Below are 13,652 nucleotides of genomic sequence, written 5' to 3' on the forward strand. Positions count from 1 at the left end.
ACCACTGTTGGCAAATTTGTTACTAATTCAGAAATGTTGATCTTAGTCATAGCAAACTATAGAAAGAAGATGAATTCATCTTTATGCTGTTCTGTATGCAAGATAGGTTTTCAGTATATATTCAATGGAAGTAAATTATAAACAATGTGTGGAGATAATACGTCTATTTTTTTTTTAATTTAGGAAAGAGTAAAGAAGATAGATGAAATGGTAAGATATTTTTATTTCTATGAAATGTATTTAATTGACAGTATTTATACTAATATTCAATATAAAGTTAGCCTATACATTGTTTCTGTTTTAGTAAACCAGAAAATAATTTTTATTTTTATTTTATTTCATTTTATTTTATTTTACTTTTTGAGAGAAAGAGAGAGAGAGTGCATGCGCAAGCAGGAGAGGAGCAGGGGAGAGGAAGAGAGAGAATCTTAAGCAGGTTCCATGCCCAGCGCAGAGCCTTACATGCAGCTCGATCTGATCCTGAGATCATGACCCAAGCCGAAAACAAGAGGACCTTGGTCCCCAGAAAATAATTTTGAAAATGTTTAAAATTATCACTTCACCCTGCCTGTATTAATTATAGACCCATAAATTTCCCTTATACTCATGAAGGAGAGACCATTACTTAAACAGAAGATAATGTTTATCCTTCTCAATAGTTTACCAAGGTGATTAGCAATAATTATTTATAAAAATTGATTTAAATGTTTTATTTCAATACATTTTGGTGTTTCATACTAATGATCAAGTGGGTAATTAATATGGAACATTTATAAAGTTACTACTGATATTCTAAAAATAATGCTGAAGATTCCATTTCTTTTTGCACCAGATATTAAAAATTATATTAGTTTTTACTATCTCAGGAATCGCCTAGCAGTTTGTCTAGTGAGGAAAGATACTCTTTATTTTAAAGTGAAACAACTATTTTAAGGATAGTGGCTTTCCATAAGTGTTATACAATACTTGGAAAATTCTTAGCAAATCCACATTTAAACATTCAAAGAATGTAATAGGAAAACCATACTCATTCTCAAAATCATTTTTAGGTGGCTCTAATTGACAGTCTTCTAGGAAGAATTATTTATTCTACCCTGTTCTCTCTGAAAATATGCATAGGAATCCATAAGAAATTGCATTTCAAATCAAGCTTGTGACAAATCAAGAACTCGCCAATTGCCTTCACCACAGCTTCACTTTGGGAAACCCTCTCATATCATTTAGAGGAGCAGTTCACACAGGGTTGTCACCAGATTAGTTACATCAGTAGCATCTGGAAAATTAGGAGACATACAAATTCATAGGCCCTGCCTCATACCTATTGAATCAGAAAATTTGAGTTGGAGCTAAGCAATCTGCATTTCAGTGAGGTCTGTAGGTGATATTGATCAGGTTCAACTTTGGGAGCCACTTTCAAGGAGGTTGAGTTGAGGGTTTGGGTAAGGAAATGTGTGTAGGTCACCAGTACAAGGAACACCTCCTGTAGTGGGAAAAGTCACAGTGTGAGAGTGTTCTGAAAGAGCAGGGATCATTAATTAACCAGACTATTTCTTTAATCTGAAGTTCACGCTATGTCATCCTTGTATGGGGGCCATGCCAATCTTCTCTGTATCATTCCATTTTTAGTGTATGTGCTGCTGAAGTGAGCACTGAAATTCACTCTATGAATGTAGAAATTATTACAGTGAATTTTATATTAAAAATGCATTTTGCTTGGTGAATTGGCATCATTTCGATTTCTTCTAATTAAAGTTTTAATCATTTGGTTTTGTCCTTATATGCTCTGGCCCATAGAAAAGATTCCATTCTGATCTTAAATATTGATACATTCGTAACCGACAAAATGGGAGAAGATATTTGCAAATGACATATCAGATAAAGGGCTAGTATCCAAAATCTATAAAGAACTTATCAAACTCAACACCCAAAGAAGAAATAACCCAATCAAGAAATGGGCAGGGGGCGCCTGAGTGGCTCAGTTGGTTAAGCGTCTGCCTTTGGCTCAGGTCATGATCCCAGGGTCCTGGGATCGAGTCCTGCATCGGGCTCCTTGCTCCGCGGGAAGCCTGCTTCTCCCTCTCCCACTCCCCCTGCTTGTGTTCCCTCTCTGACTGTGTCTCTCTCTGTCAAAAAAATAATAAAATCTTTAAAAAAAAAAAAAAAAGAAATGGGCAGAAGACATGAACAGACATTTCTGCAAAGAAGACATCCAAATGGCTAACAGACACATGAAAAAGTGCTCAACATCGCTCGGCATCAGGGAAACCCAAATCCAAACCTCAATGAGATACCACCTCACACCAGTCAGAATGGCTAAAATTAACAAGTCAGGAAATAACAGATGTTGGTGAGGATGTGGAGAAAGGGGAACCCTCCTACACTGTTGGTGGGAATGCAAGCTGGTGCAACCACTCTGGAAAACAGTATGGAGGTTCCTCAAAAAGTTGAAAATAGAGCTACCCTAAGACCTAGCAATTGCACTACTGGGTATTTACCCCAAAGATACAAATGTAGTGATCCAAAGGGGTATGTGCACCCCAATGTTTATAGCAGCAATGTCCACAATAGCCAAACTATGGAAAGAGCCTAGATGTCCATCAACAGATGAATGGATAAAGAAGATGTGGTATATATATACAACGGAATATTATGCAGCCATCAAAAAAATGAAATCTTGCCATTTGCAATGACATGGATAGAACTAGAGGGTATTATGCTAAGTGAAATAAGTCAATCAGAGAAAGACAAGGATCATATGATCTCACTGATATGAGGAATTTGAGAAACAAGACAGAGGATCATAGGGAAAAGGAGGGAAAAATGAAACAAACGAAACCAGAGAGGGAGACAAACCATAAGAGACTCTTAATCTCAGGAAACAAACTGAGGGTTGCTGGAGTGGTGGGGGGTGGGAGGGCTGGGGTGACTGGGTGATGGACACTGGGGAGGGCATGTGCTATGGTGAACGCTGTAAATTGTGTAAGACTGATGAATCACAGACCTGTACCCTTGAAACAAATAATACATTATATGTTAATAAAAATAAATAAATAAAAACTTTATAGATTTTAAGGCCTTTTAAAAAAATATTGATACATTTGTTTCATTTCAGAGCAAAATCAATCAGTTTTATCAGAAGTTGAACCTTCCCCAGTATCTTCAGGCTTATAATCAACATCATATACTTAGGAACCCATGGAATCAAATTAAGACAAATGACTATCCTCTGTTTCCCCTTCTGGTGAGTTCTACATTTTTGTTTGTTTGTTTCTTACTTTCTTGTGAAAACAAAAAAATTAACAAGGGAGGAAAAGATGTTTCAATCCCTTTAAATTCAGAGAGTAAAACAAACTTAAATATAATTTTTTAATGAAATGAGGTCACAAAGCATATAGTCAAAACACTATAAATTTATAGTTTAATACTATAGCTAACACCAATTATGAGTCAGGATAAGTTGAACTGTCCTAGTATTTATTTCTATGTTATTTTACTTGAATCTGACAGCTGTCTTTGAGGAAGGCAGAGGTAGAGAATTTCATCTCTATTTTACAAGGGGAACTGAAATTAAAGAAATGAAATAATTTGCCTACATACAGTCCAGTTGATATTTCCACTTACATCTGTAATCACCTTTGGCTAGTGGATTTTTCAAACATGAGGAATAAGTGATAGAACAGGAAACTGAATATAGGAAGCAGGCACTTAATTGTAAACAATATGAGAATTGGAGTCAGAAGTCCTGGAATTGAGTCCCAGACCTGCCATACCCAAACTATGAGACTACGTAAATCATCTCCCTTTCTGTGCTTCCTATTTCTTAAATTGTGAATGATTTTCTTAAATGGTCCATGGAGGCTAAAGATATCATGGCCATCGTTAGGGGAAATAAATTTTTGTGCTGTTTGTTTGAATGCCACATGCTTAAGGAACATCCTAAATGTCAAAATGGTTTTTTCATCTGAAATAGAAAAGCTTTGAAACTTTAATATCTATAATCAACTTTAATATCTATAATCAAACACTTAAAGCAGCTCCTAAATACAATAAATACACTAAGTTAGAACAATAATTTCTTTCAATTACAGAGTTATATTTCTATATTACTATTATAGGAAACCACAAGAATTTGGTGAGGAAGCCCAATTCAACTAAATTCCTCCTAAAGAGGGAAGATATCTCACATGCTGGTCATTTCATTAGACCATAAAATTGAAAATTACTCTCTAATTTTATATAGAAAACAAAGTACCACTCTGCCAGTGAGGTGAGGGGCTCTCCTGTGAAGACAACATGGCATCCAGAAGCAGATATTAATTAAGTTCTGTACAAGTTAGTTAGGGAATTATGGAAAATGAAACTAGAAAGTGTGGCAATGATCGGAAACATTTAGGGCAGCAGACTAACCCTACATAATCAAAATTAGCAAGATTCTATTTGTATGCTACCAGACCTAGCAGAAATGTCCAATGCCATTGTCTTTGCTAGAAATCACTAAATAATACTATGACTTCAGGAGTCCTGGTGCCCATCCTCAATTTTATAAAATGGGTGAGAGGAATCCCAACTGGAGTGAGGACTCAAGTTCATACATTAAGCTCCAGTTTCCAAATATCTTCCTACCAATGGTCCATAAGGTAAATGCCTAAAGACACCCTCAGCTACCTAAGGATTTGCCTTCTTTTGTTCCTCTGTGTTTCATTTATGATAAAATGGGAAACTGCTTGGTGGAAAACTAACATATAAATGGATAAGTGAATGAAATGCATTATTTCTCTTTTCTTCTAAGGAATCTATCAGCATCTCCCAGGAAGTAAGTCACAATACTAAAATTAAATCAAATTTTAAAGTTACTTCTAAATTTCTTATTGGTTATATAATGTGTGTTACTTACATTACTTTAATAAATGCAGGACTCAAATTGAGTAAGGGACAGGCAGGACTAAGGAGGGAGGGATAGGTAGAGGGGACTGCATGACTAGACTCATGTAGGGCCTACCTCATCAGGCTCACCAAAAATCCCAGAAATGCTGAGGCATTTCTCAGAGAGATAAGGGAACAAACCAGACCACCCTGCCCTGGGCATCAGAGGGCAGTCACATTATGAACAACAAAGAATAACCAGACCCAAAGAAGTAAGTCATTAAAGAGGTTATCACCAGTCCTTACTCAAACCAAGACGTCACAAGAATGTTAGGGCCACAAGTTCCCTGGTCAATTCCAAATAAAAGACTGTCAGTGGAAACCCACATTGCCAACCCTGTCTGGACCCCTCTCACTCCTGAGAGCTTTTTCTGTGCCCTTGCTTAATAAAACTGTATCACTTTACTCACTCTCCTCTGTACACGAGATTCAATCTTGACTCCATGAGACAAGAACCTCGCTCTCCCGCTTCAAAATGATTAACTAAATTCCTTGTTTCCAGTGAGGAAAGGAGATCTTATCGTTTAGTGGATTTGATTTTTACAAAATCCTACACTTCTCATTTATTGCGATTATATTTGCTTACCTAAGCAAATACTGACCAAATATTTTTCCTGAAATTTACTGTCATGGAAATTTTACATAAAAACCACCCAAAACACTGATTTGAAGGAATAGTTCTACATACAAATACCCACTTAAAGTACATTGCAGTAAACACAGTACCATTTAAATGTTTCTTCATATTGTAAGTAAATTAAACTTCTGTGTATATTTAGTTAAGAAATGTGTATTAAGTACTAAGTTCCTTATATGATTCTAGATCTTAGGGATACAACAATAAATAAAAGAAGGATATCATACCCCATATAGCATACTAGTAAAACACTGATTGTGTGTTTCCAGTTGGAGAATTCAGATACAATTCCAACAGTGGATATGAATGCATTATTCTTCTTTCTTTACGGAACATGGGTTTTCTTGGTGTATCCCAACAGAAATTCTGTATAACTAATAGAATGAGAATGAGCTTACTTTCCTTTTCTTTAAGGAAACCTCAAGGAAGATTGTTGATATGGTAAGGTATTTCTATTTATATACGTGGCTATATCTGGTTTGAAATATTAATGAGAAGAAGTGTTATACTTGCAAATTTCTTCTCTTAACAAACCATAAAAACAACATTTTAATTGCATTAAGAAATGCAATTTTTGACCCCTTGATTGTATTTCCTAAAATTGTTTTTAATTCTCTCATTCAAGCTCTTAATTTATATCTAATTACATTTTTTGTATATTGCACTGCTTTTGAAAATTAGACCGATTTTACAATTTTTTGAAAGACAATTTCTTTTTCCTTACATTATTCCTTATCTTATTCCTATGGTATGTCTGCCATACGAATGACCATGTTGGTACCATCAAATTTTATCCTACTACTGCTGGTCAAAAAGAGGCAATGCAGCAGATTCCACTCCTGGATTTCAGATTTTGATTAGTTTTACCCATTGTTTTAATTTCTCAAGGACACTTTCACAGCTCACTTTTTAAGTAATACTTCCTTTAAAGTCAAGAAAACAACTGATCCATCTAGGACAGCACATTTTCCAGCTGTCATGCTATTTAATGGCAACTTAGAAGCCGTTAACCTTTTAACAAAGTCACATCAAAATATACAACAAAAATAAAGAAAAACTGTGTAATACATATGCTCAGTTCAAAGTTAGTGGGGGTTATAAATTCACCATCACTTAGTGAAAATTAACTGTTCTATTGCATATTCTTGGATAATGCCCGTTTTACTCTGATTCTTTGGAAACTTCATTTTTTAAAAACAGCCCCATATGTGAAAAAGAGCCTGGAAATTGTTTTCACGGGGTTTTCCTCTCCCAACATGAACTAAGGGTTGAGTCGCGCGGTGGGTCAGATAAGCTGTGGGTGAGTGGTAAAAGAACTACCTCTTGTGACAGAAGAGCTGGGTGGGCGAGCACACTGGGAAGGTTGCTGGGAGGTGGTGAAGCATGGATCGTGGCCTGATGTCTTGTGGCCTGTGGCACAGACCGAAGTCTTCCTCATCAGAGCCCTAGGAATCATACTGGGAATCATCGCTGTCGCCTCGTGTCTCAGTCTCACACTGAGAGGCTGTGCCACCTCCAGAAATGACATGCAGGCTTCCCTTACCTCACACCTCACCAGCCCCTGTGCTCACCGAGTCATCTGCCCACTCTCCATGCTCCTTCTTCACTGTTTGCACGGACACAGCGGAGACTGTAAGGAAACATCCCCTCGGCAACGTGTTAGTTAGGTTAACACGGAGTGTACTCTCAGAATGAAAGTTTTAGTGTTGAGCGTTTCCTGGTTAAATCCTCCATCAGTAATTAGGACTGTATTTCTCAAAAGCAATGGGTTGGCTCTGAACTGTTCCCTTAGCCCTAGCTCCTCTACTATAGTTAGTTAGAGCAATTACTGTTGTGTCATCCAAGTAGAGCTGATTTGTGTTTTCTCTCCCTAAGGCATCCACTGAAGTAGGCCCCGAGGTAAGTAATTTTTATCGAAATGAAATACGTGCAATATTACCCAGTAGTGATTTCTTTTGTACTTTTATAACAGTTGCTTTGGGTTCTTAACAGGAAGTCGAGATGAGTGATGAAGAAAAGAATTACCTGAAACAACTGGTAACTTTCAAATAAACTTATACTTTAAATAAAGGAACAACCACTTTGGCCTCCCCCAAATTATCAGTATAATTTAATTCCAAATAAATGCTTTAAATCACATTCAAAATAAATCATATTTCTGTCACATAGTTCTGTGTCTAAGGTCAATATGAAGTAATTGTTTTTGCAAATAGATATTAATTGATCATTTAAGAAAAATGATTTTGAACAATTAATTATCTGATTGATTTTGAAACAGTTGCAAATCTCAAAATGTGTTGGGTTTTTTTGGTTTCTGGGTCTTTTTTGTTTTTTCTTTTTGTTTTTGGTTTTTCACAAATGACTACTTTGGAAGCCATGTACTGCAAGTATGCTTCACCTTCTCTTTGACAGTATGACATGACTTGATGTCTCAAAATTAAAGTCCCTTAGAGACTATTTTCTTACCACAGGAGTTCTTAGAACCTATATTGTGGCTGGAGACATGTGTATCTCAGTGAAAGGACACAGGCTTTGGAATCAGGAAATTTATCCTCCAACACCTGCTCCACCACTTTTTATGTGTGTAATAATTTTTAAGTACTTAATCCCAGTAAGCTAGTGTACCATCAACTGAAATATAAACATAGAAATACACTGTTGACTGAAGGGTTTTTGTGAAGACATTTCAGGCATTTATGTAAACTATATAACAAAATGCTGGGATACAATAAATATTCTAATAGTATTAGATATTCTAATCATCATCCTATATAATGTAGAAATGTCTTCTAAAGATTTTAGTTTATTTTTAAAATTTTTTTAAGGATTTTATTTATTTATTTGTCAGAGAGAGAGACAGAGAGCACAAGTAGGGGGAGTGGCAGGCAGAAGGAGAAGCAGACTTCCCCCAGAGCAAGAAGCCCAATGTGGAACTCGATCCCAGGACCCTGGGATCACAACCTGAGTCGAAGGCAGATGCTTAACTGACTGAGCCACCCAGGCATCCTCATTAAGATATTCTTAATATTTTATATTTTGAATAACATCCAGTGCTCTTAATATAAATAAATGATTAAAAATTGGCAGTTAAGAACTAAGTAAAATATGGGGCGCCTGGGTGGCTCAGTCGTTAAGCGTCTGCCTTCGGCTCAGGTCATGATCCCAGGATCCTGGGATCGAGCCCCGCATCGGGCTCCCTGCTCAGCGGGAAGCCTGCTTCTCCCTCTCCCGCTACCCCTGCTTGTGTTCCCTCTCTCGCTGTGTCTCTCTCTGTCAAATAAATAAATAAAATCTTTTAAAAAAAAAAGTAAAATAATGTATGGGTCATTATTACTTCTTCATGTGTTTGATGATTAAAATTTTTTAATAACCAAAAAAAAAAAAATTAAGTGCTAATGCCCATCAAGAGACATGTTCAAGAAAGTTCATAACATTGCTCTTCATAAAAGGCAAAAAAAAAAACAAAAAACAAAAAACAACCAACCCCAATGTCTATGAGCAGGAAAATAGATGGTTTACAGTTTACTCAAACAATGGATTATTCTCAGCAACGGAAATAAAGCAATTATCACCACATGCAATAACATGGATGACTCTCAGAGACGTGAGTGCAAGAAACCAAGTCCAAAAGGATATATATCCTGTATGCCATTTATATGAAGTTCAAAATCAGGTGAAACTAATATGATTTAAACGTTTCTGCAGTCCGTTTCTTAATCATCACCCCAATGCCATGTCTACAAGGGAGCCCTCACAATTACATACCAATCTATTCACACCCTTTTAAACGGTTATCCTGTCTGCTGTTTTGCCCCTCCCTTAGTCCTTTTCTATATCGATGCCATGGTGATTAATTTAAAATGCAATTCTTCTTACATCACATGTCAGCTTAAAGTTTTTCATGCTGCCCTCCGGCCCCAAAATGAGATATAGACTCTTAGCCCCTGTGAGCCTTTACTTCAGCTCCTGCTAATCTTTCTCTCACACTCAGCTCTCTACTCTTCTTCCACACTATAGTCTCTCTCATTCTTATGTCTTCTCAGCGTTCCAACACCTTCCATTTCCTCACGTCCTCATTTCTGTAACCATCCTCATATTGTAGGGTTTGGCACAACATTTACTCCAATCCTTTTACCTAGATGTCCCCTGCTTTATTAGTTTGGGTGATAGGAACATTTCAGGATCTCATAACATTTTGAATTTTAAGTATATTCCCCCTGCAGGATTTTGGGTAACCTATCTTGTATAAATTCATGAGAATTTCAGCTCCTTGAAACCAGGGAATATAACCTTTATTTTGTTTGTACCACTAGTTTCGCAACATTTTGGAACACAGAATGTTCAGTATATGTTTAACCAAGGAATGAGTGAGTTAGTACTTTATCACATCTACTTTATCGAGGCTCAGATAAAATCAAGTGTCTCCTTATTACCTTTATTTTGTTCTGATGGTTGCAATGCCTATAACTACATGAGAAAATTTAGAGGAGAAATTCTTATTCATTACATTAACAGTATCTAATATATTTGTGATCTGAACTATGTTTGTATTTATCTATGTTCATTCAATTATATTTTTCACAAATTTTCCTCAAATTAGCTTACAAAATTTCCTTAAGGTGACCAAATATATTTACACACATAGACACACACACACACACAGATGTATTTGGCTCAAAATCAAAATTGAAAAAGATTGCTCACTACAGACAGAATGCTTTTAAATGCAAAAATCACTGGAATAAAAGTCAGTATTTCCTGACCTGAGTCCAATGGTGTCTGTAGGCCCATCGTATATCTTCTCTGGACCTCTCTTCTGCTTCTGGTAAATTTAGAAGAAACTTCTACCTCAGGTATTCCTTGTATCTAGCTACTAGGAAAGTCATACGTAATTAGAGGCAATATTCCAAATACTAACATGTGCTGTACTCTGAATTTAAAATTACAAATGAATTATGAAACCAAAGTTTACCACCTCACATGGCATGGAAAAGAAAGAGAGAGAGGAAAGAAAGCATAGCAGAAAAGAAAGGGAGAAAAGCCAGAATAATGAACCTATAAGCAAAACAACAAATCTTTATTTATTTATTTATTTAAGGGTTTTTTTATTTATTTATTTGAGAGAGACAGGGCCAGCGAGAGAGAGCACGAGCAGAGGGAGGGGGAGGGGCAGAAGGAGGGAGAGGGAGAATCAGACGCTCCACTGAGCAGGGAGCCTCATGCAAGACTCCATCCCAGGACCCCAGGATCATGACCTGAGCGGAAGGCCACCCAGGCGCCCCCAAAACAAATATTTAAATTTAAGAAACTCTTGTTTTTTGAACTTAGGAAACATCTTCATTTTAATCTATGTTTACTACTAGTTTTATAATAAGTCTTTAAATAGAAACAGCTAGTTTAGTACACAAATTACCCAACGATATGTATCAATTCTATGTTTAATCATAATAATGACTCAGGGTCAGTTGTAATTTTACTTTCAACCACATCATAAGATTAAGGTATATTTCTTTCTGCTTTTCTCGTCCTATAAAAACTAATGATTCATCTGATGAGGTAAGACCTTTTTATTCACAGAAACTATTCACAATCTATTTTTTCAAATATTTATGCTTTACTTCAACAGAAATATTATTGTAAGAAAGGTTACTACATTGTAAGCATTCTCTGAGAAAATAAAATATATAATCTTGTATTGTTTAAAGATACTAAAGATACTTTCCGCTTAGCATTTATTTTATCTTCAGTATAGGCATTTGTCAAAATGCCAACTCGAGGGAGCAATTTATCCTTTTTAAATCCCATTATTTTCAGGAAAAATAAATGGATTCATCTGAAGAAATTCTGAGATTCTGATACTATTATGTATGGTATATACCTAATTCAGGATTCTAATGACATTTGAGGCACTATATATTTTTAGCCTGTATTTTTTACAGGATTTTACATAATTTTACATGTTTTATAATTATTTGAATTGATTGGAATGAATAAAATAGTATAATGCAAAAAGTCATTTATAAATTTCATTTCTTAAAGCTTTTTTCCAGTAACATGTGACTTGGATACCTCATAACACTTTGGTATGGCATAGAAGATACCAAAATCAAAATGTCTTCTTACTAATTGATATACTAAATAGATGAAAATAACTACACTAAACAAAATGTGCAAAATTTTGTCCAGGAATAGTACAATTAAAGCATCAGAGGCATGTGGCTTCTAAGAAATAAATTCTAAAGGATGTAGCAGTTAGTGCTCAACCTTTTTAATCATCAGGAAAATGCAAATTAAAACCAACATGATATACACTCCTATACACATGCTAGAATGGTCAAAGTCAAAGTGACTCAAAAACTAAATGTGCATTAGGACATAGAGTGACAGAAACTCTAACATATTGCCAGTAAGAGTGTAAAATGATCGCAAATGATATCTTGGAAAACTGTTTAGCAGTTTAAGAAAATATTAAATGGGGGCGCCTGGGTGGCTCAGTTGGTTAAGCGACTGCCTTCGGCTCAGGTCATGATCCTGGAGTCCCGGGATCGAGTCCCGCATCGGGCTCCCTGCTCGGCAGGGAGTCTGCTTCTCCCTCTGACCCTCCTCCCTCTCATGCTCTCTGTCTCTCATTCTCTCTGTCTCAAATAAATAAATAAAAATTAAAAAAAAAAGAAAAGAAAATATTAAATGTGCATCTACTATATGACACAGCAATACTGTTCCTCTGTCTTATCCAAGAGAAATAAAATCCAACATCTCCGAAAATCCTTGTGCAAACAATATTGTAGTATCTTTACTCATGACAGTCCCAAACTAGAAATAGTGAGGGTGTCTTTCAACAGGAGATGGATAAATAAACTGTGTAGATTCTTGCAATAGACTACTCAGCAATAATTGCAACAACATGGATAAATCGTAAAAAAATTTTGCCATGCGAAAAAAGCTACCCACCACAGAGTATACTCTCTATGATTACATACAAATAAGGTTCTAAAACAGGACAAACTAATTATCGATCAATTCAGATAATTGTTTCTGAGAGGGATAGTCAAGCAAGGAAGGGCAGAAGGAAACTCACGGGGGGGTAGAAATATTACATACCTCCACTCTGGTAACCCACCCACCTATACACTTAAAATATCTGTATTCCACTAAATGTAAATTATACCTTAATTTTTAAAAAGCTCTTAGTTAATGAAAAGAAAGATTGTTATCAATACAACTGAAATTTTGTTTTCCCCACTGGATTCCATTTCCAACCAAGCTCTTCAGCAGTAAGCATGATTCCGAAATTTATTTCCTTCCCTGGCATTACTTTATACCTGCACTACACATGCATTTGGCTATTACAATGGGCAGTAGATGTTTAGATTAAAAAATGGGTTTTTTTTCTGTGTATTAAAGCAACATTTTCATTTTAAAATTAGAGGTGCATTTTTTGAGCTTGCATTTATGGATTTCTCAAAACATGCCAAAAATATATTGAATTAAACCTTTATAGAAATAGAAATGGTTATATATATTTCTCACAAATCATTCTTCACAGTGCACATTAATTTAATGTTATTTTTTCTACCAGAGACCACTTCTCCTCAGACTTAGAAATTAATGGAAGTTTCCAAATCATTTCCAATTAGTCAGTGTTCACTAATCAATTATTGACATTTTTAATGATAATTGACATTTTTTAAATTATTCCTAGCTCTTATTAACCTGTGTTTGAGTTTTGCTTCTATTCTCAAAGGACTATTGGCCTTTGTGCTTGTTTGCTCATGACCTACCTCTTAATTCCCTCAGCTTTGCACTAACTTCTCCACACATTATTTTCTTTCTGGACTACCTGATTCTTATACCAGAGGACATTCTGTATATAAGTGTTTTGATGAACTATAGATATAATCACTGTAAAGTATTAAACAGATGACAACACATACATACACATGCCCAGAATTTCCTGAAATAATATAGGACATCCTATAGGACTATAGGACTTCCTTTCTCTCTGTTTATTTATATTCTACTGAGCTTATCTACTCCAAGCTTTTTATTTCTAACTGATGTGTAAGAGCTTCCTTTTCTTTCCATTCTCCTA

General features: G+C 35.7%; 1 protein-coding gene and 1 non-coding gene across 2 annotated transcripts in view; one reads left to right on the forward strand and one right to left on the reverse strand.

Moving 5' to 3' along the window:
- Positions 1–1,542: 1,542 nt before the first annotated feature.
- Positions 1,543–1,650, reverse strand: LOC123842401 (U6 spliceosomal RNA). The gene has a single exon (XR_006790403.1). It is a non-coding gene; the product is annotated as a U6 spliceosomal RNA (small nuclear RNA).
- A 5,911-nt stretch (positions 1,651–7,561) lies between these two features.
- Positions 7,562–13,652, forward strand: part of PRR27 (proline rich 27) — a 30,244-nt gene continuing 24,153 nt past the window's right edge. The window contains exon 1 of the mRNA XM_064584008.1: positions 7,562–7,597. Coding sequence (XP_064440078.1) covers positions 7,562–7,597 — 36 coding nt within the window. The remainder of the gene's footprint in view (positions 7,598–13,652) is intronic.

This window comes from Mirounga angustirostris, unplaced genomic scaffold, assembly GCF_029215605.1.
Source record: "Mirounga angustirostris isolate CCGP_5_RB_7025 unplaced genomic scaffold, mMirAng1.0.hap1 SCAF_2, whole genome shotgun sequence".
Classification (NCBI taxonomy): Eukaryota; Metazoa; Chordata; class Mammalia; order Carnivora; family Phocidae; genus Mirounga; species Mirounga angustirostris.